General features: G+C 39.0%; 1 protein-coding gene across 1 annotated transcript; it reads left to right on the top strand.

The window, feature by feature from the left end:
* The first annotated feature begins 6,092 nt into the window (after positions 1 to 6,092).
* NBDY (negative regulator of P-body association) lies at positions 6,093 to 21,718 on the top strand. Its single transcript, XM_028134995.2, has 3 exons — positions 6,093 to 6,325; positions 9,174 to 9,311; positions 21,701 to 21,718. Exon 1 carries the CDS (start codon positions 6,093 to 6,095, stop codon positions 6,297 to 6,299), a length of 207 nt encoding a protein of 68 aa, XP_027990796.1. The 3' UTR covers positions 6,300 to 6,325; positions 9,174 to 9,311; positions 21,701 to 21,718.
* The last annotated feature ends 426 nt before the right edge of the window (positions 21,719 to 22,144 follow it).

Here is a 22,144-nt window from a genome sequence, read left to right as displayed (position 1 = left end):
TTTTCAGCTCATTCCAGGTGGCCATGAGCAAGGCAAAGCAATGGCTGACTTTGGTCTGCACTTCCTGGGAGGCCCAGAGCTGGCACAAATAATTCTAAAAATTTTGTGGACCCACAAAAGACTGCAAATAGCCAAAACCATCTTTTAAAAAAAAGCAAAGTTGGAGATATAACACTACCTCATATCAAACTATGCTACAAGGCTATAGTACTCAAAGCAGCACGGTACTGGCATAAAAACAGAAATATAGAAATTATTCAGATGGAAAAAAGAGAGGATTAACATTTTTCTTTCTTTATTTTTATTGATTTCAGAGAGGAAGGGAGAGGGAGAGAAAGATAGAAACATCAATGATGAGAGAGAATAATTGATCGGCTGCCTCATAAATCAATGGAACAGAATAGAGCCCTGAAATAAACCCTCACATATAAGGCCAATTAATCTATGAAAATGAGACAAGACTATGAAATTGAGTAAAGACAGTCTCTTTAATAAATGGTGTTGGGAAAACTGGACAGATGCACACAAAAAATAAAACTAGACCACTTGCTTACACTGTGTAAGAATAAACTCAAATAGACTCAAGACTTAAATATAAAACCTGAAAACATAAAACTTTTAGGAGAAAACATAGGCAGTAAATTCTTTGAAATCACTTTTAGAAATATTTTTGTATGTCTCCTCAGGTAATGGAAAGAAAATAAAAAATAAGGAAATGGAAAATGTACAGTAAACTAAAAAAAGTTTTGCACAGTGAAGGAAACAATCAACCAAATGAAGTCAACCTACTCAATGGCAGAAGATATTGGTCAATGGCACCTCCAATAAGGTGTTAATATTCAACCTGATGGGATATGACATTTACAAATTATATTTCTGCTAAGGGGTTAATATCCAAAATATATAAAGAATGCATACAACACAATAGCAAACATATAATAAAGAAGCAATCCTATTAAAAATGGGCTGAGGAACTGAATAAATATTTTTCCAAAGAGGATATACAGGCATATGAAAAAAATGCTCAATTTCACTAATTATTAGCAAAATGCACCTCAAAATCAAAATTAGATATCATGTGTCACCTGTTAGAATGGCTATTATAAAAAGATAGATAACAAGTGTTGATTATAGCCATTCTAATAGGTGTGAGGGGATATCTCAGGGCGGTTTCATTTGCATTTCCTTGATGATTAGTGATGTTGAGCATTTTTTCACATTTCTTTTGGCCTTCTGTATGTCTTCTTTGGAGAAGTGTCTATTTAGGAACTTTGCCCATTTTTTAAATTGGATTGTCTTCCTTTGTTAAGTTGTGAGTTCCTTATATATTTTGGAGATGTATCATTGGTGAACATGTTCTCTCATTCAGTGTGTTATCTTCTTATTTTGTTGATGGTTTTCTTTGCTATGTGATAATAGCCATCTTATCATGTGTGAGATGGTATCTTATTATGGTTTGGATTTGCATTTTCCTAATGACTAGTGATGTTGGGGATGTTTTCATGTGCTTATTGGATATTGGTCTATCTTCTTTGGAGATGTGTCTCTTCAAATCTTTGTCCATTTAAAATTTTTAATCTTTTGAATTTTAAGTGCTCTTCATATATTCTGAATACCAGATGCTTATCAGTTGTGTGATTTGCAAATATTTTCTATTCTGTGGGTTCTTACCACTTCTATGATAATGTCCTTTCATCCATAGAAGTTTATAATTTAGATGAAGTTCAACTTATCTCTCTTTTGTTGTTTGTGCTTTCTACATCATATCTGTGAATCCATTACCAAATCCAAATCATAAAGTTGTGTCCCTGTTTTCTTGTAAGAATTTTATATGCACCCCTATGTTCATTGCAGAGTTCTTTACAATAGCCAAGGTTTGGAAGCAGCTCAAGTGCCCATCTATACTAATAAAAGGGTAATATGCTAATTAGACCGGGAGACCTTCCGGCGGTCCTTCCAGACAAAGTCATGGTGGCAGGGCCGAGGCAAAGGCAGTTAGGGGTGATCAGGCCAGGAGTGGAGGGCAGTTGGGGGTGATCAGGCTGCCAGGGGGCCAGTTGGGGGCAAGCAGGCCAGCAGTGGGGGCAGTTGGGGGTGAGCAGGCTGGTGGGGGGCAGTTAGGGGTGATCAGGCCAGTGGAGGGGGTAGTTGGGGGTGATCAGGCTATCAAGGGGGGCAGTTGGGGGCAAAAAGGTTGGTGGGGGCAGTTGGGGCGAGCAGGCAAGCAGGCAGAGTGGTTAGGGGCAATCAGGCAAGCAGGCAGGTAAGCAGTTAGGATCCAGCAGTCCTAGATTGTGAGAGGGATGTCCTACTCCTGGTTTAGGCCTGATCCCACAAGGTCCCAGATTGGACAGGGTGCAGGCCAGGCTGAGGGACACCTGTCCATGCACCAGGCCACTAATCAGTAGATAATTTCATGCACCAGGCCACTAGTCAGTAGATAAGTGGATAAAGAAAGCTGTGGTACATTTACACAATGACCATAAAAAAGAAGGAAATCTCACTTTTTGTGACAGCATGGATGGACCCGGAGATTAGTATGCTAAGTGAAATAAGGCAGTCAGAGAAAGACAAACACAATATGACTCACTTATATGTGGAATCTAATGAACAAAGTAAATAGACAAACAAAATAGAAACAGAGGCATGAATACATGGAACAGACTGACAGCTGTCAGAGGGTGTGTGTTGGGGGGAACTGGATGAAAGAAGGTAAAGGGATTAGCCAAAGAACATATATGCATAACCCATAGACTCAGACAAGCGTGTGCTGATGGCCAGAGGGAAGGGGGGCCGGGGGCTTGGTGGAGGTGGGCAAGGGGGGGAATGGGGACATCTGTAATAGTGTCAATAATAAAAATAAAGTTAAAAATTATGTTAAATCCATACATTGGGATTTTGTGAAGCCTTTAAGAAGATTTAAAAATGAGAATAAAGAATGTGTTATCTGGAAAACTTGCCAAGCTGTATGGTTAAGTTCAAAACAAAACAAAACAAAACAAAACAAAACAAAACAAAACAAAAAGCTAAGTATAAAAACTGAATATTTCATAGAGTTCTTAAAAATTCCTAGTTAAATAATACATTAAAACCTAAAATAAAACCAAAAAATCATATGTGTATTCTCCCTCCAAATGATTCTTATTTTTCATTTTATGAGAATGTTGCAGAAACTCCAAGATTCTTGTCCTTAGATATGTACTTAGGCCAAGGAAGGGGGAGGTGGGGGAGAGTGGAGGTGGGCAAAGAGAGGGAGGGGAGGAAGACTACTGCAATAATGTCAACATAAAAAAAAAGTTTTTAAAACTTTTATTGTTAAGAGTATTACAGATGTCCCCCCATTGCCTTCCTCCATCAGGTTCCTGCTTTGTCCCAGGCCTTCATCACCCTATTGTCTGTGTCCATAGGTAATGCATATATGCATATAAATTCTTTGGTTAATCTCTTCCCGCCCCGCCTCCTCTCTTCCCTTTGAGATTCAATTGACAGAGAAGTCCTTTATTTTTCCACATAGAAGAGAAAAAGTCTTGACCTTCGAGATAAAAGCTCATTTCCTAAAGAAATCACAATGAATTAACCAACTTCTCAATTTAAAAAAAATATGAAAACCGATTCATGTCACCCAGAGGTGAGTTCAGTTTTGTTCTTTGTCTTTGTACTCTCTTTGGGCACTTGAAATTATGAAAGAAATTCAGATCTACAGACCCTTTTAAATCTGGTTCTTCAATTTAACAGTGCCCCCTTCTGGTTCCATGATTCACATTCTGCTAATTCATCACTGTTGGGAGGTGGGGGCGGGGTGGGGTGGGGGAAGCTTAACATGGAAAACATGATGGGGAAAATTATTTTGAAACCTAAAAGTAAAAGGCTTTAGTTTTCCATCTTGCTATGACAAAATAAATGAGCAAAAATCCAGTTGTGAGTATAATGGTAGTTGCGAAGTGCTGGGGAGAGGGAAAAATGGAAAGCTATGTTTAATGTGTTTGAAAAGTTTCTGGAGATTGTTTGTACAACATTGGGAATATACTTAACACTACTAATCTGTATACTTAAAACGGTTAAGGAGGTATGTTTTGTTATATGTATTTTACCACAACTAAAAATAAATAAACCCAAGAGTGCAGGTTGATGGCAGCCTCTCTAAATCGAGATTGTTGTCACCTCAAGTCAAATGTTTATAATAAATCAAAGCCAGCTGGATTCGATATAATTGTAAATTCCCGTAATTTCACTAAAATGGGCACATATTTCTCTTAATTTACTAAAACTATAGCTATAAAACAACTGCATTTCAACTTTTACTCTTAAAGTCTCTAGTCTCGAAGATTTGGAGACCCATGTAGAAAGATTGTAAAAATGTCACTTCACTTACTTTGGGAAATAATAAAATATTCTTCAATATAAAAAAAATAAAGACTCAAAGTTTGGCTTCTAATGGGTCAAAGGCATGACATTTCCTGAAATTAAAAAAAAAACACACTAGGAAAGGGACAAGTGGGGTGCTGCTGGCCTGGGTTGTGATACTGTTAAACATCCTACAATGCACAGGACAGCCTCTCCTCACCTCCCCAAGAACGATCTGTCCTCAAATATCTATAGTGTCAAGTGTGAGAAACCCTGGGTCAGTTCTTTCCTCTGACTTTGGCCATTTTTCTTAGCCTTTGTAGCAGGCTTCTCTTCTTCTGTCTCTAATGACTCACTATTCTGCCTTTAGCCCACTTCTCTTTTCTCTATATTTTCTCTGGGGGGTAGCATCCCTTCTCACGATTCCAACTACCACATCCCTGTTACTGATCCCCACATCTAGACGTCTAGTCCCAACCCCTCCTCTAGCTCTAGAACTTTTTTCTCTTGATTCCCCTTCACATATTTCTCTTAACCTATTGGTAGAAAACTACAGGGTCATTTATATGCCCAACATTTTCCGAGCATCTAATTTGCATTAAAGGTTGCGCTGGTACTTGGAGGAAGGCAGTGACGGTGGAGACGAGAGGCAATCATGGTTAATAAGTACTTTAATTGCATTATATCTGATTATGGCACTAGTTCTGCAAGGGGAAAAAAAAAAAGCTTTATCTCCTGGAAAGTAACGCTCCAAGTGTTTAATCAACTACTTAAATATCGAAAAGTGTGCTTTTAGCAGAATGTTCAAAGTGCCGTTATATTTTGATATTAAGGATTGAACTATTCCCTTTTTTTTTTTTATGAGGACAGTGCTGGAAATGTGTGGTCCAGTGCCTCTGTAGGCAAAGGGGGATGGGTGTGAATGTTGAAGTAAGTTCTAGTAGCCTCTTCTTCTAAGCCAATTTGCACCCCCCCTTTCTGGTTGCTACCGTATATCATAGAATATAAAACTTGCGATAGTAAGATGAATCATTATTTTCCACAACTCTCGGGGGAAAAATAAACATTGCCAATTAAAGTATGACATGCCATCAATTGTCCAAGATGTCCCAGATGCTGAAACATTTTTTAAAAGGTAAGCCTTCAGAGGTATCTAATTTGCTAAAATATGAACAAAAAAGTGATGTTAGATTCCATGACATACGGTGAATTTATTTGCCACATCCATTTCCAAGGTCAGTTCCAGTGTCCTATTTTGCACTTTCGTAAACTATCACGGGTGTATATTGTTTTTAAAAGAGTCGTCTGCAACTCGATCCTAAAGCCCTTAGCTCTTCAATAATTTCTTTGTTCGCCCAACCCGCCCCTCCCACTTCGCGCCGGTCAATAATCGATGCAGAGTTTATGATTTAGGAGTAACCCTCAATTTCTTCTAATCATAAAATTGCATAGATTGTATACGACTGTCCATAGCATTCGCTACACTAAGGGGGAGAGATGATGGAAAACATTGTTACATAAACGCATCTTTCGTAAAGACCCATCCTTGCAGAGATGTTAAAATGGGGTAGGGTAGGGAGCCCGGCGGAGGCGGAGAGGGGATATACGTCTCGGGATACAGGAAATACGGTAGGAGAGAAACCCGGAGGAAGCTCTGGGTCTGGAGGGGAGGGGACCCGCCGCCATCTCAGGTCTCTGCCTGGCTGGGGCCCACCAGAGAGAGCTGACGCCCAGGTCCTAGAATCCTTATGGGGGACCAACCTTGTCCCTCCGGGAGATCCACGCTCCCATCTGCCAACACGCGAGAAAGCAAGCCTCCGAGAAAGCGCTGCCTCTTAGCTCCACGGTGGGATTATCCAGAAGGGACCCCAAACGGAGGTACCCCTCTTCCCTCCGCACCTCCTCCGGCATCTCCCGGCCTGAAGTCGCACCCTCTTCCTCCGGAGAAGTCATAGAATAGACTTCTCCCACCCTAAACCAGGTCAGATTCTTTCTCATCTGGGACATTCTGGCTCTCAGAAACTTAATTATGCGTTTCCTAGCTCGCCTTCCCGTTCTCCCCCCGCCCACCCCCCTCCGTTCTCTCCACGATTTAAAAATTGAAGAAAGCATATGCAGACATGAAATAGCTCTTTCATAAACTATGCTTGAATGAAATTTTGACTATTTAATGACATTAAGTAATTATTTTAAATATACAGGGTCTCCCCACCCAAAAAAAATATATACACACTTCAACAGCTGATAGCTCAATTTTGAAAAGGAAATGCATTTTAATAAACACTGCCTTTATAATTATTCGAAGTGTATGTGTACATTTTGGGGGGCCATCCTATAGCAGTTGTGACAATTGTGGGTTATATTTTTTAAGAAATAGACTTGAATGTTTTTATATACGCAAAAGTAATTTAGTGGGGTCCAGGTGGGGGGTACGAACTAAAGGTTCATCAGTTGATAATTGTTAAAGCTAGACGATGTATTATGGTGATTCATTATAATGTTCTCACTACTTTTGTGTACATTTGAAACTTTTCCATTTAAAAATGCTTAGCTCCAGATTAAGAACAACAGTGTATGCAAGGCCTAATTGCTATGCCTAGCACTGTGCTAATAGAGGGATTTATAAAGTGAGCTACGTAGTGTGTGTTTCTCTGTGTATGGTAGGAGAATTTAATAAGTAAAAGCAGTGACAATATGGTAAGTCAAACCCAAGTGCCATAATGTTTGCTTGTTCAGTGTATTCAGGAAGCATCCTAGGATGGACCAACTCGTTCTGCCTGATAGTAACCATGAACTTTCAGGGAGGAAAAGGGAAATGTGGGTGAGCCTTAAAGAGTGAGTGACATCTGCCCTGCGGAGGTGGAGAGAGTGTTTTTCAGGACTTTTGTTTCTAGAACAAAAGCCCCAAGACAGGTTTGTTCTGGGGAAAGCTTGGCTCTAACTCTGAAATCTGTTAGAAGATCTTAGGAGGTGAGATAGAATGTTGTAGGGCCTTGAATGTTATACTAAAGGAATACTCAGTTTAATCCATGAGCATCAGCAACCATGGAAGATTTTCAAGCAAGATGATGTATTTTAGGAGGCCAGTTTTTAACATCAGAGAAACAATCTTCTATTTGCATCAGTTTATAGAATGCAGAAACTAAAATCAAATCTGATCTGAGCCTCACAGATGCTTGTAATCTAAAGGAGACAGGCCATCCTTTCTTCACTTCTGCAATAAACCTCTCTATGAAGCCCTTGCAATGGACTAGGCATTGTGCTGGCAGCTGGAAGGGATGTATGACCAAGGAATAGTGCCTGGTACATAGTAGGAGTGAAACAGATATTTGAATAAGTAAGTCAATGAATGATAAGAAAACAGTAGCAACTTAGAGGGTTCTGGACTTAGGGGTTGGTGGCAGTGCATAGAAAATGAATGAGCTCTATTTTACCTGAAAGCATCGCCTGGCCATTCTTTACAGCCTCACCTCCCTCAACTTTAGCTCTGTGTCCAAACCAGTAGTGGCAGAGGGTGGGAGAGCAGAGGGATAGCAGTGCTTAGATATGGCAAGAAGTGCAAGAGCTACTTAATTCCTTCCAGTGATTCAAATCATTGAAAATTATCATAATAGTAAATATTTACTGAATATCTTTATGTGCCAAATACTGTTCTAAAGGGCTTCCATAGTCTATGCTTATTATTATGCTTACTAGAGGCCTGGTGCATGAAATTCGTGCACGGGGCGGGGTGTGTGTGTGTCCCTCAGCCCAGCCTGCACCCTCTTCAATCTGGGACCCCTTGAGGGATGTCCGACTGCCCGTTTAGGCCCAATCCCACCGGATATCCCTCTCACAATCCAGGACTGCTGGCTCCCAACCGCTCGCCTGCCTGCCTGCCTGATTGCCCCTAACTGCTTCTGCCTGCCAGCCTGATCACCCCCTAATCACTCCCCTACCAGCCTGATCAACACCTAACTGCTCCCCTGCCAGCCTGGTCACCCCTAACTGCCCTCCCCTGCCTGCCTCCCTGATCACCCCCTAACTACTTCTGCCTGCCAGCCTGATCACCCCCTGACCACTCCCCTGACAGCCTGATTGATGCCTAACTGCTCCCCTGCCAGCTCGATCACCCCTAACTGCCCTCCCTTGCTGACAAGGTCACCCCTAACTGCTCTCCCATGCTGGCCTGGTCACCCCAGCTGCTCTCCCCTGCTGGGCTGGTCACCCCCAACTGCCCTCCCCTGCAGGCCTGGTCACCTCCAACTGCCCTCCCCTGAAGGCCTGGTCAGCCCCAACTGCCCTCCCCTGCTGGGCTGGTCACCCCCAACTGCCCTCCCCTGCAGGCCTGGTTGCCCCCAACTGCTCTCCTCTGCAGGCCTGGTCCCTCCCAACTGCCCTCCCCTGCAGGCCTGGTCCCCCCAACTGCCCTCCCCTGCAGGCCTGGTCCCCCCCAACTGCCCTCCCCTGCAGGCCTGGTCCCCCCAACTGCCCTCCTCTGCAGGCCTGGTCCCTCCCAACTGCCCTCCCCTGCAGGCCTGGGTACCCCCCAACTGTCCTCCCCTGCAGGCCATCTTGTGGTGGCCATCTTTGACCACATGGGTGCGGCCATCTTGTGTGTTGGAGTGATGGTCAATTTGCATATTACTCTTTTATTAGATAGGATTATTAATATTGTTAATTATTATTATTGCTATGCAATAAACCTTTTCTAATACTATCTCTGTAACTGTTTTACAGGACTATATAATTGAAATGTGGGCATGGTGGAGCGTAAGAACTTGAGGAGGCCAGGAGAAAGATAAACAACAACAGAAAAAATGATTTTACCTTATTTTACTATTTTTCAGTTTTGGAGGGATTGCAGTATGACTCCATTTCCATGGTGCGTTCATAAAATAGTTTATCCAGTGACAACAATGAAGGCTATTGACAATGCTACCCTGATTTTTCTGTTCTTCTGCACTGGAAAATTGTGATTTTTTAAGGTAATGTCTTTGCCAAGAACTCATTAAAGGGGGAAGAAAAATAAGTTGATTATGACACTACACTTGATCATGACATTACAAATGACTAGCCAAACAAAAATCAAAAAGTTATCACCAAATGATAAAATTGAAACTACTTTCTACACTATATGAAACCATATATACCACATAATAATGCAATCTATAAGCTGTTTTGTTAGATTAACTCCTAATTACCTTGTTTCTGTTGTTACTGTGAAATGTGTCTTTTAAACCACGTTAGCTGATTATTTCTGGTAAATGGGAATAGGATTGATATATTTACATATATTTACATATATTTACATACTGATTTAATATGTGGCAACCTTTCTGAATTCTATTTATTCTAATAATTTATGGATTCTCTGTTATTAATTATAGTGGGAATAATGACAGTTTCTTCCTTTCCAATTTTTTTTTTAGCTTTTCCAGTATTTTTAGCAATTTTTCAGGTTGTTTTACTGTGCTAGCTAGGATCTTCAGTACAAAATATAGTAAAAGTGATAGAGAATTTCCTTGTCTTCCTACTGAATTTACAAGGGAATTCTGCAAATGTTTCATTATTTTTAGTAGATTTTTCTTTCAGCTCAGAAAGTTTTTTTCTATTCTTAAGTTGCTGAAAGTTTTTCTTATGAATGACTATGGAGTTTTTCTCCAGGTACTTTGTATTTATTGCCATGATCATATGGGTTATTTCTCCACTAATATGATAGTGTGACTGTGTGATAAATTAAGATAATCAATTTCTAATACATTTCCTGCTTTTGATTTCATCAGGTCTCACCATTGAATAATTTGTTTTCTATTTTAGTAATTTTTGCTTTTATCATTTTTTCTTTACTTTCTGTTTGCTCTTTTTATATTTATTTATTTGTACTGTTAGCTCAGTAATTTTCACTTTTCTTTTTTTTAATATATTTTATTGATTTTTTACAGAGAGGAAGGGAGAGGGATAGAGAGTTAGAAACATCGATGAGAGAGAAACATCGATCAGCTGCCTCCTGCACACTCCCTACTGGGTATGTGCCTGCAACCAAGGTACATGCCCTTGACTGGAATTGAACCTGGAACCCTTGAGTCCGCAGGCTGACACTATCCACTGAGCCAAACTGGTTAGGGCATGACTATAAATTTTTAACTATCACTTTAGAAGAATTTCACAGGTTTTTATATGTAGTGATTTTTCATTCAGTTTTTCTTAATTTCACTTATTTCTTTTTGCTCATGAGTAATTTTTAAAATCTACAAACACGTGTCTTTTAAAAATCATACTGTGAGATCATTAGTTCAATTACAGACTAACTTATTTTCTGCTCTAAAGTGTTTCATGTTTTTTATCCTTCTGGTAACAAAAAACAGAATTACACACTGGCTCCTCATCCTACTGGATTTTGACAATATAAAACTTTTTCTTTCATTAAATACATGGAACAGTGTGATTATACTATGCAGTGATGGAATTATTGCTGACAGTTATGCTTGTGTTTTTTTAAACCTTTGAAATCTTTTAAAAAAATATATTTTTATTGATTTCAGAGAGGAAGGGAGAGGGAGAGAGAGATAGAAACATCAATGATGAGAGAGAATCATTGATTGGCTGCCTCATGCATGCCCCCTACTGGGGATCGAGCCTGCAACCTGGACATATGCCCTTGACCGGAATTGAACCTGGGACCCTTCAGTCCACAGGCAGAGGCTCTATCCACTGAGCCAAACCGGCTAGGGCTGAAAGCTTGATCTAATTCTACACTTAAAGAAAATTTGTGAGAATATCACAACAAATTCCCATATACCCTTTATCAGGATCTACAAATTAACACATTGCCATGTTTGCTTTATCATTCTCTGTCATTCTCTATTTCTATATCATTCTTTATCATTTTCTATCATTCTGCTCCCCCTTCTTCTTCCCTTTTTTCCTCTCCTCCTCCCCCACTCATTCCCCTTTCCTCCACTTCTTTCTCTTCCTCTCACCTCCTCCCTCTCCCTTTTTCTCTGAACTGTTTGAGAATATCTTGCAGGCATCACGCTTTACCTGTAAATACTTCAGTGTATATATCCTCAGAGCCATTTCTTTCTCTTAATGACCTCAATACATGTGACAATGTACTAGTAAAAATGTGGCATTGTTCCATAAACCTTTATTGTCAAAATTATACAGTCATACTTACTGAAAAAAGGGATGAGTTTGGAAAAACATATTTATTTGTTTAAAAAAACATTTTAACAGTTTTATTTCAGTATAGTTAACATTCAATGAACTGTACATGTTTAAAATGTACAAGTTGAGTATTTTATCATATCTATGGGACCATAACCATAGTCAAGATAGTATGCCACATTTTCTTGGGGTTCCTTTTTATTTTGTTTTGTGGTGTGTTTTTTAAAATTTATTTTTAGAGAGAGATAGGAACATTGATGAGAGACAAACATCGATTGAGTGCCTCCTGCATGCCTCCCTCCGGGCATCAAACCTGCAACACAGGTACATGGGTGCCCTTGACTGGGAATTGAACCGATGGCCCTTAGGTACTCAGGCCAACACTCTAACCACTGAGTCACACTGGCCAGGGTTTGTTGTTGTGTTTTTATTCTTTGCTTTTTTTCAGTTGTTATCAACAGCTATTCTTTTCTTTCTTTTTTTATTGTTGACAATATTACAGATATCCCTTATTTCCCCTTCTTTACCCCCCTCCTCCTGGCCCCTGCCTCACCCTAAACCTTCACCACAAAATTGTCTGTGGCCATGGGCTATGCATGTATGCATATCAGCTCTTTGGTTAATCTCTTCCCATCCCCTTCCCCCACAACCCTTCTCTCTGAGATCTGACAGTCTGTTCCATGTATATATTTCAAATGGACAATGTAAGCTGTAATTTTTTTCATGGAAATATATTTGTCATATAGCATTTTTTAAGTTTAATGTGATGATTTGCTATACATATATGTTACAGAATGATGAGCACAATACGGTTCATTAATACATCAGTCATCTCACAGTTACCATTTTTTGTGTGTGATTAGAACTTTTGAAATCTACTCTTTTAGCGACTTTTAAATATACAGTACAGAATTATTAACTATAGTCACTATTTTTTTGTTAATACTCACCTGAGGATATTTTTTCCATTGATTTTTAGAGAGTGTGGAGGGAGGGAGGGAGGGAGGGAGGGGAAAAAAGAGAAAGAAACATTGATGTAAGAGAGACACATGGATTGGTTATCTCCCACACGTGCCCTGACCTGTCAGCGATCAAGCCTGCAACCCAGGTACGTGCCCTTGACTAGAATTGAACCCATGACCCTTCAGTCGGTGGGCCAATGCTCTAACCACTGTGCAAAACCAGCTAGGGCTATAGTCACTATTCTATAGTATAGTACTATACTATGACTATAGTTATATAACTATATATAACTAAATATAGTATAACTGTATTATTAACTATAGTATGATGTACATTATGCTGTATATTAGATCTTGAGAACTTGAAATAATTGAAGGTTTATATACTTTGACCTACTTCATCCATTTCTCCCACCCTCCCACCCCAGAAACCACCAATCTACTCTCTGTTCCTATGAGTTAGGCTTTTAAAATTTCATTCATAAGTGAGATTATACAGAATTTGTCTTTCTCTGTCTTAATTATTTCACTAGGTCTTCAGGTTTAGCCATTATATCGGAAATGGCAGGATTACCTTTTTATAACTGAATAATATTCTAATATACACTGAGTGGCCAGATTATTATGATCTCTGAACGCATAATAATCTGGCCACTCAGTGTATATCCTATATAATAAAAGACTAATATGCAAATTGTCCCCTCGACCAGGAGTTCAACCAGCAGGCAGGTCGGCCAACTGCCCATGTCCCCTCCCCCTGGCCAGGCTGGCCGGACCCCACCCATGCATGAATTCATGCACCGGACCTCTGATATATATATATACTGAGTGGCCAGATTATTATGTGTTCAGTGATCATAATAATCTGGCCACACAGTGTATATATATTGTATACCACATTTTTGGTTCATTCATCTCTCTGTGAACATTTAGTTTGTTTCAATGTCTTGGTTATTATAAATAATGATGCAGTCAGTGAACATTGGGGTGCAGATATCTCTTAGAGATAGTAATTTCATTTTTTTCAGCTATATTCCCAGAAGGAGAATTGCTGGATCATATGGTAGTCCTATTTTTAATTCTTTGAGGAACCTCCATACTGTTTTCTATAGTATATGTAACAATTTACATGCCCACCAACAGTATACAATGATTCCCTTTTCTCCGCATCCATGCCAGTATTTGTTATCACTTGTCTTTTTGATGGTAGTAATTCTAACATGTGTGAGATATCTCATTGTGGTTTTGATTTGCATTTTCCTGATGATTAGTGATGCTGAGCAAATTTTAGTGTACTTGTTGGCCATTTGAATATCTTCTTTGGGAAAATGTCTATTCAGGCCCTGTACACCCTTTAAAATTGGATTACTTATTTTTCTCCTGTTGAGTTGTATGAGATCCTTATATTTGGGGTATTAATTTCTTATCAGATATGTGCTTTGCAATTATTTTCTCTCATTACACAGGTTTTCTTTATACTCTGTTGATCATTTCTTTTGCTGTGTAGAAGCCTTTTAGTTTGATGTAGTCCTACTTGTTTTTTTCCTTTATTCCTTTTTCTTGTAGTGTCATACCCATAAAATCATTGCCAAGACCTATGACAAACTTTTTCACTATGTTTTTTTCTAAGACTTTTACGGTTTCAGGTCTTACCTTAAGTTTTCAATCCACTTTAAATTGATGTTTGCGAGTGGTGTAAGATAGGGCTCCAGTTTCATTCTTTTTCATGTGAATATCCATTTTCCAGCATCATTTATTGAATAGACTATTTTTCTTCATTGAGTACTCTTGGCTTCCTTGTCAAATATTAGGTGATCATGTATGTGGGGGTTTATTTCTGGGCTCTCGATTCTTTTCTATTGGTTTAAGTGTCTTTTTATATGCCAGTACCATACTGCTCTTTTTATAAATTTTCATTAAAGTATAGTAGTCATGCAATATTATATTAGTGTACAATATTATATTATATAATGATTCAACATGCATATACCTTACAATGTGATCACCACACTAAGTCTAGTAGCCATCTGTCACCATACAAAGTTATTACAGTATTGACTATATTCCCTGTGCTGTACACTATATCCCTGTGGCTTATTTATTTTATAGCTGGAATTTTGTTCCTCTTATTCATCTTAACATTTTTCACCCATCCCCTATACATTCACCCTTCTAGCAGTCATTAGTTTATTCTTTGTATCTATGAATCTGTTTTTGTATTGTGTTTCAGATTCCACATATAAGTGAAATAATAAAGTACTTACTTGCCTTTCTCTGACTTATTTCACTTAGCACATCACTCTCTAGATCCATTCATGTTGTAGCAAATGGTAAGATTTCATTTTTTTCTGACTAATATTCAGTCATATATATATCAAATCTTCTTTACACACACACACACACACACACACACACACACACACACACACCAAACTTCTTTTTTTTAAATTTCTTTATTGATTAAGGTATCACATATTTGTCCTCATCTCCCCATTCCCATCCCACCCCCCTCCCCACGGATGCCCCCACCCCCCTGTTGCCCTTAACCGCTGGTTAGGCTCATATGCTTGCACACAAGTCCTTTGGTTGATCTCTCCCCTTTACCCCCACCCCCCCCTACCCTCCCTCTGAGGCCCGACAGTCTGATCCATGCCTCCTTGTTTCTGGGTCTGTTCTTGTTCATCAGTCTATGTTGTTCATTCAAACTTCTTTATCCATTCATCTAACATTGCACACCCAGGTTTTGCTTCCATATCTTGGATATTGTAAGTAATGCCATAATGAACATGAAGGTGTATATATCTGTTCACATTGCTGTTTTCTTTCTTTTTCTGATAGATTCCCAGAAGTAGAATTGCTGGGTCATATGCTAGTTCTATTTTTAATTTTTTTGAGGAAACTCCATACTGTTTTCAATAGAGGCTACACCAATTTACAATTCCACCAACAGTGCACGTCCATTCCCTTTTCTCCTCATCCTTGCCAACACTTGTTGTTTGTTGATTTATTGATCACCAGAGGCCTGGTGCATGAATTCATGCACGGGTGGGGTTCCTCGATCTGGCCAATAATCGGGGCCAATTGGGGCCGTCTCACCCAGTCCCAATCAGGGCGATAGGGGCCGGCTAGCTGGGGGGGAGGGACCGCGGGAGGTTGGCTGGCTGTGGAAGGTTGGCTGTGGGAGCGCACTGATCATCAGGGGGCAGCTCCTGCATTGAGCATCTGCCCCCTGGTGGTCAGTGCACATCATAGCAACTGGTCAATCAGTAGTTCGGTTGACTGGTCATAACAGTTGTTTGGGCTTTTATATATATAGATAGCTATTCTGACATGGGTGAAGTAATATCTTTTTGTGGTTTTGATTTATATTTCCCTGATGATCAGTGATATTGAGCATCTTATGTCTGTTGGCCATCTGTATGTTTTCTCTGGAGAAATGTCTTTTCATGTTTTCTGACCATTTTTTGACTGGGTTGTTTATCTTTTTTTTTAATTGAGTTGTATGTGTCCCTAATATATTTTGGCTATCAACCCCTTATTGGGTATATCATTGTGCATATCTTCTCCCATTCAGTAGGTTGTTTTATTGTTTTGTTGATGGTTTCCTTCATTGTGCAGAAGCTTTTCAATTCTACAAAGTTTCATTTTGCTCATGTTTATGTAGCTTGAGTAGCTTTCTCTTCCAATCTCGAAAAAAGTAGTTCTTGTATTAGACTGTGTGTACAAGGAGGTTTTGGCAGGCCATCTGGAGTCATATTGGCCACAAGCAGCACCTGGTACACTGCTTGGCTGGGGCCACTGCACGCTTGGTGCAGGGTGGCCCAGTGCACTTGCACTTGTAGTTTTAGTGTGCTCAGTGTGTGCACATGCAACAGTGCCTCAGCTGTCTGAGGCTGGTACAGCCTTTGGGCAAGGCAGCCCAGTGCGCATGTGCATGCAGTAACCCCTTCTTGGTCTGGCTTTCAAGGCTAGAGCAAGCTCTGCATGAGTCATCCCACTGTAGGTATGTGCAGTGGCACCCTGGTATCCTGGGCCAGATTGAGAAGATGCTGGGCAAGTCCTGCAGCAGCTTTGTAGGTCTGCGGAAGCACCTGGATAGAGGTCCAATCTGAACTATTTAGGTGGAAAGGGAAGGTTAAAAATGGTGCTCACTGCCACCTTCGGTTCTGGAGAGGTCCCACAGGTCCCAGAGAGCTGTTGTGGTTCCCCAACCTTCTCCATGCAGTTTCCCTTTCTAGTTTGATGTGCAGAAACTGTTCAGTCAACCTTCAGTTGTCAGGAAGAATTGCTCTACATCTAAGTGTTTGTGGGAGGGACTGGTTCGAAGTCCTCTTCTGCTTCATCTTGGACCTGCCTCCAATACCACACTGTTTTGACTACTATATCTTTGTAGTGTAGTTTGAAATTTGTGGTCCACTATTATGATCTAGGCCATATTCTAATTTGACCAATTGTCCCACTAATGTTTTTATAGCTATTTTCTTAGTAAAGTTTTCATTTAGGATTATCCATTGCATTTAGTTTTCATGTCTCTTTAATTTTCCCTAACCTGAAATAGTACAACCAATCTTTGTCATTCATGACACTGACAATTTTTAAAAATACAGGAAAATTATTATGCCCCTCAATTGAAGTTTGTGTGTCATTTTCTCATTATTATATTTTGTTTTTGTATTTTGGCAGGAAAACTAGAGAAGTAATGTTGTATTGTTCTCAGGGCATCATATCAGTGGCACATGATACTGGTTTGACCCCTTAGAATGTTAACCTTGATTACTTGGTTAAGATAATGCTTGCTAGATTCAATCACTATAAAGTTATCCCTTTTCTCTTTGCATTTAATGGTTTTGCTGGGGATACTTTGAAACTGGGTAAATATCCTGTTTCTCAACAAACTAAAATCCACTGATTTGACAGCCCCTGACAATTCTTGACTGACTCAATTTTTACTGTGATGACTGTAAAATGGTAATTTTCAAATTCCATCATTTTTACTGCATTTATTAGTTGGTATTCTATTTCAAGGAAGATATTTTTTGTCCATATATTTGTTTTTTATTTATTTATGTTAGTTTGGAAACGTAATTTTTACTTTATTTAATGATTATCCTATTTCTATCATTATTATTATTCATTTCCTAGATTTATCCATAGTAGCCAATTCAAATTGACTTCCCTGTCTTTTTGACATGTCCCTATCATTCTTTGATACATACTTTGACCTCAGAATATATTAACTTCCTTACTTTCAGGCCTATCTTATATTTCCTGCTTCAATAACCACTTCTCTATGGAACTCTGATACCTTCTAATGGGAAATGGTACTTAGAAATCAAGACATGGGTACATAAATCTTTTTTAGCTTAACATTTTGTTATTCTTTTCCAATTAATTAAACATAGTACAGACATTATGGTTTATATGATACTGATAATCTAGTATTTGTTGAGTTTTGTTCTATGCTATAGAGAACATGATTCATTTTTAAATGTTTCATGTGAGGTTGAAAAGATTTTGTATATTCTAATGATTGCATATAGGGTTCTATAAATGTCCATTAAACTTATGATTCTTCTACACTGAGTGGCCAGATTATTATGATCTCTGAATGCATAATAATCTGGCCACTCAGTGTATATCACCATGAATATTGTTAGTTGCTAAATCTATCAATTATGGAGAAAGTTATTTTTTTCTTTCTAGTGAATTCAGTGGGGTGACCCTGGTTAACAAAATTAGACAGTTTTCAGGTGCACAATCCTACAACACATCATCTGTATACTGTATTGTGTGTACACCCTAAGTTAGGTTTCCATCAATCACCATTTATCCCATCCTACCCTCCTCTACCACCCCTCCCCCTCCCTCTCGCCCTGGCAATCACCACACTGTTGTCTACGTCCATGAGTTTTTTCTTTCTTTTTCTTTTTTGTTCAATCCCTCTACTTGTCCCCACCAGCCCCCAAACTGACACCCCCTTTATAGCTGTCATCCTGCTCTCTATCTATGAGTCTTTCTCTATTTTGCTTTAAATCTCCCACTGTGATTGTGGATTTGTCATATTCTTGTAATTCTGTACATTTTTGTTTTATATATTTGAGGCTCTGCAATTATATGCATAAAAGTCTGAAATAGATACATTTTTTATTATTTTTGGTGACATATTTTCCTTTTTGCATTTAAAGTCTCTTTTGTTTGACAAAACTTCCTTTGTTTGGATGGTATTCGTTTTTCCATTCTTTTACTCACATTTTTCTTTTCTTTTTCAGAAAAATGTTCTGCCAAAAAAAGTGAATGCATCGATTTATTTCTGAAGTTAACAGCAGGATCTATAATTAGCAGGAAAGATGAGCTTTATATCCCCAAACATTTTTCTTCACCAGCTATTTTAAATACAATTTTAACTTTTCAGACATTCTTTGGGTTGATCCATCAATTGTTTATTTTGCTACATATCTCTCTTTATAAGTATATACACACACTCACTTTGTTTTTGCTTAACCATTTGGAAGTAACTTGCAGATACCATGGCACTTCAGCTCTAAACACATAGGTGTTTATCTCTTAAGAACAGGGCATTACTATTGTCACACTCAGAGAAATTGAACATTAATTCAACATTGTTATCCAATATACTGGTTAGATCAAAGTTCCCCAATTGTCCTAACAATTTCCTTTATAGTTTTTTAATTTTTATTTTATTTTTAATATATTTTATTGATTTTTTACAGAGAGGAGGGGAGAGGGACAGAGAGTTAGAAACATCGATGAGAGAGAAACATCGATCAGCTGCCTCCTGCACAACCCCTACCGGAGATGTGCCCGCAACCAAGGTACATGCCCTTGACTGGAATCAAACCTGGGACCCTTCAGTCCGCAGGCCGACACTCTATCCACTGAGCCAAACCAGCCAGGGCATCATCATCATTACTAACAGTAGTAGTAGCAGCAGTAGCAGTAATAGTAGTAGTATTTTTGTTTTTAAAAGGTCTCACATTTATTACTGAACTAACCTACTATTGCAGGGAGAAAAATCATGCTTCCAATAATTTACCAATGAAAATGCCCAACTGTCCAGACAGTAGTGATCTTTTCAATCATTTAAAGGTGCAGGCAACCTGGATACTGCATAAATATGTCAGCCATCTCTCATGTGGGATTCTTTATAGACCCAGTTTGATTCTTCTCCAGTGTCTCCTCTTGTAGTTGTACCTGATGTGATTAAAAGTTTTCAACCGAATCTACTGGGGAATGGGCCGATTCTGCTTTTGTTTCTTGGCCAGGAACCTCTTGATCCCAAAAGTCTTGTGAGAAGACATGGTGAAGGAGAATCAACCGCACACACCACAATGGCAGAGAGAGACAGGAGGAAGCGGAAGGATGTATTTAGTGGCAGTCTGTCCCATTCATTATTGATAATACTAATTTTGTTGACTTTTTGATGAGCAGTTTTCAGTTCACAGCAAAATTGAGAGGAAGTTACAGAGTTTTCTCATCTTCCCCCTGCCTGTACACATGCATAGCCTACTCTATAGTCAACATTGCCTTCCAGAGTGGCACAAATGATGTCACAATGAATGAGCCTAAATTGACAGGTAATAACCCAAAGTCCATAGTTACATTATTGTTCACTCCTGATGTTATATATTCTATGGGTAACAACAGTATATAATGACTTATTCATCATTATAGTATCATACAGAGTATTTCACTTCCTTGAAAATTCTCTATGCTCTGCCTATTCATCCCTCTCCTCTCAACCCCTGGCAGCCACTGATTTTTTTACTGTCTCCATAGTTTTACCTTTTCTGGAATGTTTTATACTTGGAATTATACAATATGTAACCTGTTTAGAATGGTTTCTTTTGCTTAGTAATATACATTTAAGGTTCCTCCATGTCTTTTCATGTCTCAATAGCTCATTTTTTTTAAGTACGGCAACATTCCACTGTCTGACTATACTAATTTTTTTCCATTCACCTGCTGAAAGACATTTTGGTTTCATCTAAGTTTTGGCAATTATGAATAAAGTGCTGTAAACGTCCATGAGCAGGGGTTTGTGTGGATGTAAGTTTTCGACTCCTTTTAGTAAATATCAAGAAGGACAATTGGTCCTAGCTGGTTTGGCTCAGGGGATAGTGTGTTGGCCTGTGGACTGAAGGATCCCAGGTTTGATTCCAGTCAAGGGCACATACCTCAATTGCAGGCTCCCCAGCCCTGGTCAGGGGATGTGTGGGCGGCAACCAATCAATGTGTCTCTCTCTCACATCAATTTTTCTCTCTCTGTCTCTCCCCCTCCCTTCCACTCTTTAAAAATCAATGGGAAAATATCCTCGGGTGAAGATTATGTAAAATAAAATAAAATTCAATCTGAAGATACCTTATGAAAAATTCCAGCCCTAGCCAGTTTGGCTGAGTGTATAGGGCGCCAGTCTGTGGACTGAAGGGTCCCAGGTTTGATTCTGGTCAAGGGCACATGCCAGGGTTTCGGGCTTGATTCCCAATAGGGGACCTGAAGGAAGCAGCCAATCAGTGATTCTCTCTCAACATTGGCGTTCCTCTCCCTTTCCTTTCCTCTCTGAAATAAATTAAAAAATATTTTTTTAAAAGAAAAATTCCAGCAAAACAGATTTTTAAAAGCCTATAATGACTAATTTTGCTGCTTCTATAAAAATAGCAGAATTTTTTTTAAAAAATAGACATATTTTAGAAACACCTTATTCTTAATTTGGCTATCTTTTGTAAAAATGAGGGGGACTTTTGAAAAATCATGTTTCAGTACTATACCTTTTTGGATATTAGATTCTAGTGCTATTCATTATATTTGGAGGTTTTTATTTTCCTACTTGCAAATTGGACTGGATCCAGAATTATCTTGTTTCCTATAACATCTGCCTGACTCTCCAAACATTTCTAATTTCTCTCCCACCCTTCTGACTTGCAATCATTGAGAATTACAACTGCCCTTTTCCAAAAGCCATGCAGTTAAAGTGAAGCAAATTAATAGAAACTTCAGAGTAATCACAACACCTCATACATGGTCGATCTCAATGCCAGTTGCAGAAAAAATCACCAGAGACATTTATATTGCAATCTATCAGATTGTCTCTCCCCCACCCCTTTACTCCACCTTAAGATTCTTCAACCATCTAGAAATCTTTTCAACTGGCAGCCTTCAGGAATGAGAAACTGGGACTATACTCTGCATTGATGAATAACCGTTGCTTATCATTTTGTCTCCATAGGGATGCCTCTTAGTAAATACCAGATTGCTTGGGAACCACCTGCATCATCACCTCCTGAAATGAGAGACAACTGATAACTGAACTGTTTTCAAGACTGAGACTGGTTTTAAAACTTGTATGTAATAATCATGTCCTGTTTGGACCTATCCTAAGGCTTCAACATAAAAATTGGCACAAATATTGAGCTGAATATAAACTCATATATGGCAAGCATGTCTCTTGCCCATACCCCCCCTACAAGGAACATAATGGACCCAAGAAAGGCATTGTCACCTTGGCATCGAGGGGGTTTAAAATGTTTTGTTTGATCTATGATGGTTTTTGAGAGAAAAATCTTAATCAAAGGGGGGAAAGTAGGAATGGAATAAAAAATAAAATGGAGTCACTATAATCAAGCTGCTAATTACTAATATCAAGTAGGTTAAGCAATGAAGAAACTATTCT

Source organism: Eptesicus fuscus, chromosome 1 (genome assembly GCF_027574615.1).
Source record: "Eptesicus fuscus isolate TK198812 chromosome 1, DD_ASM_mEF_20220401, whole genome shotgun sequence".
In the NCBI taxonomy this organism is placed as follows: domain Eukaryota; kingdom Metazoa; phylum Chordata; class Mammalia; order Chiroptera; family Vespertilionidae; genus Eptesicus; species Eptesicus fuscus.
Note: the sequence above shows the minus strand (reverse complement) of the source record. Positions and strands in the feature narration are given on the sequence as shown.

What these genes read in the sequence shown, in the direction of transcription:
- NBDY (XM_028134995.2), top strand. Translation starts at nt 6,093, where the DNA reads ATGGGGGACCAACCTTGTCCCTCCGGGAGATCCACGCTCCCATCTGCC.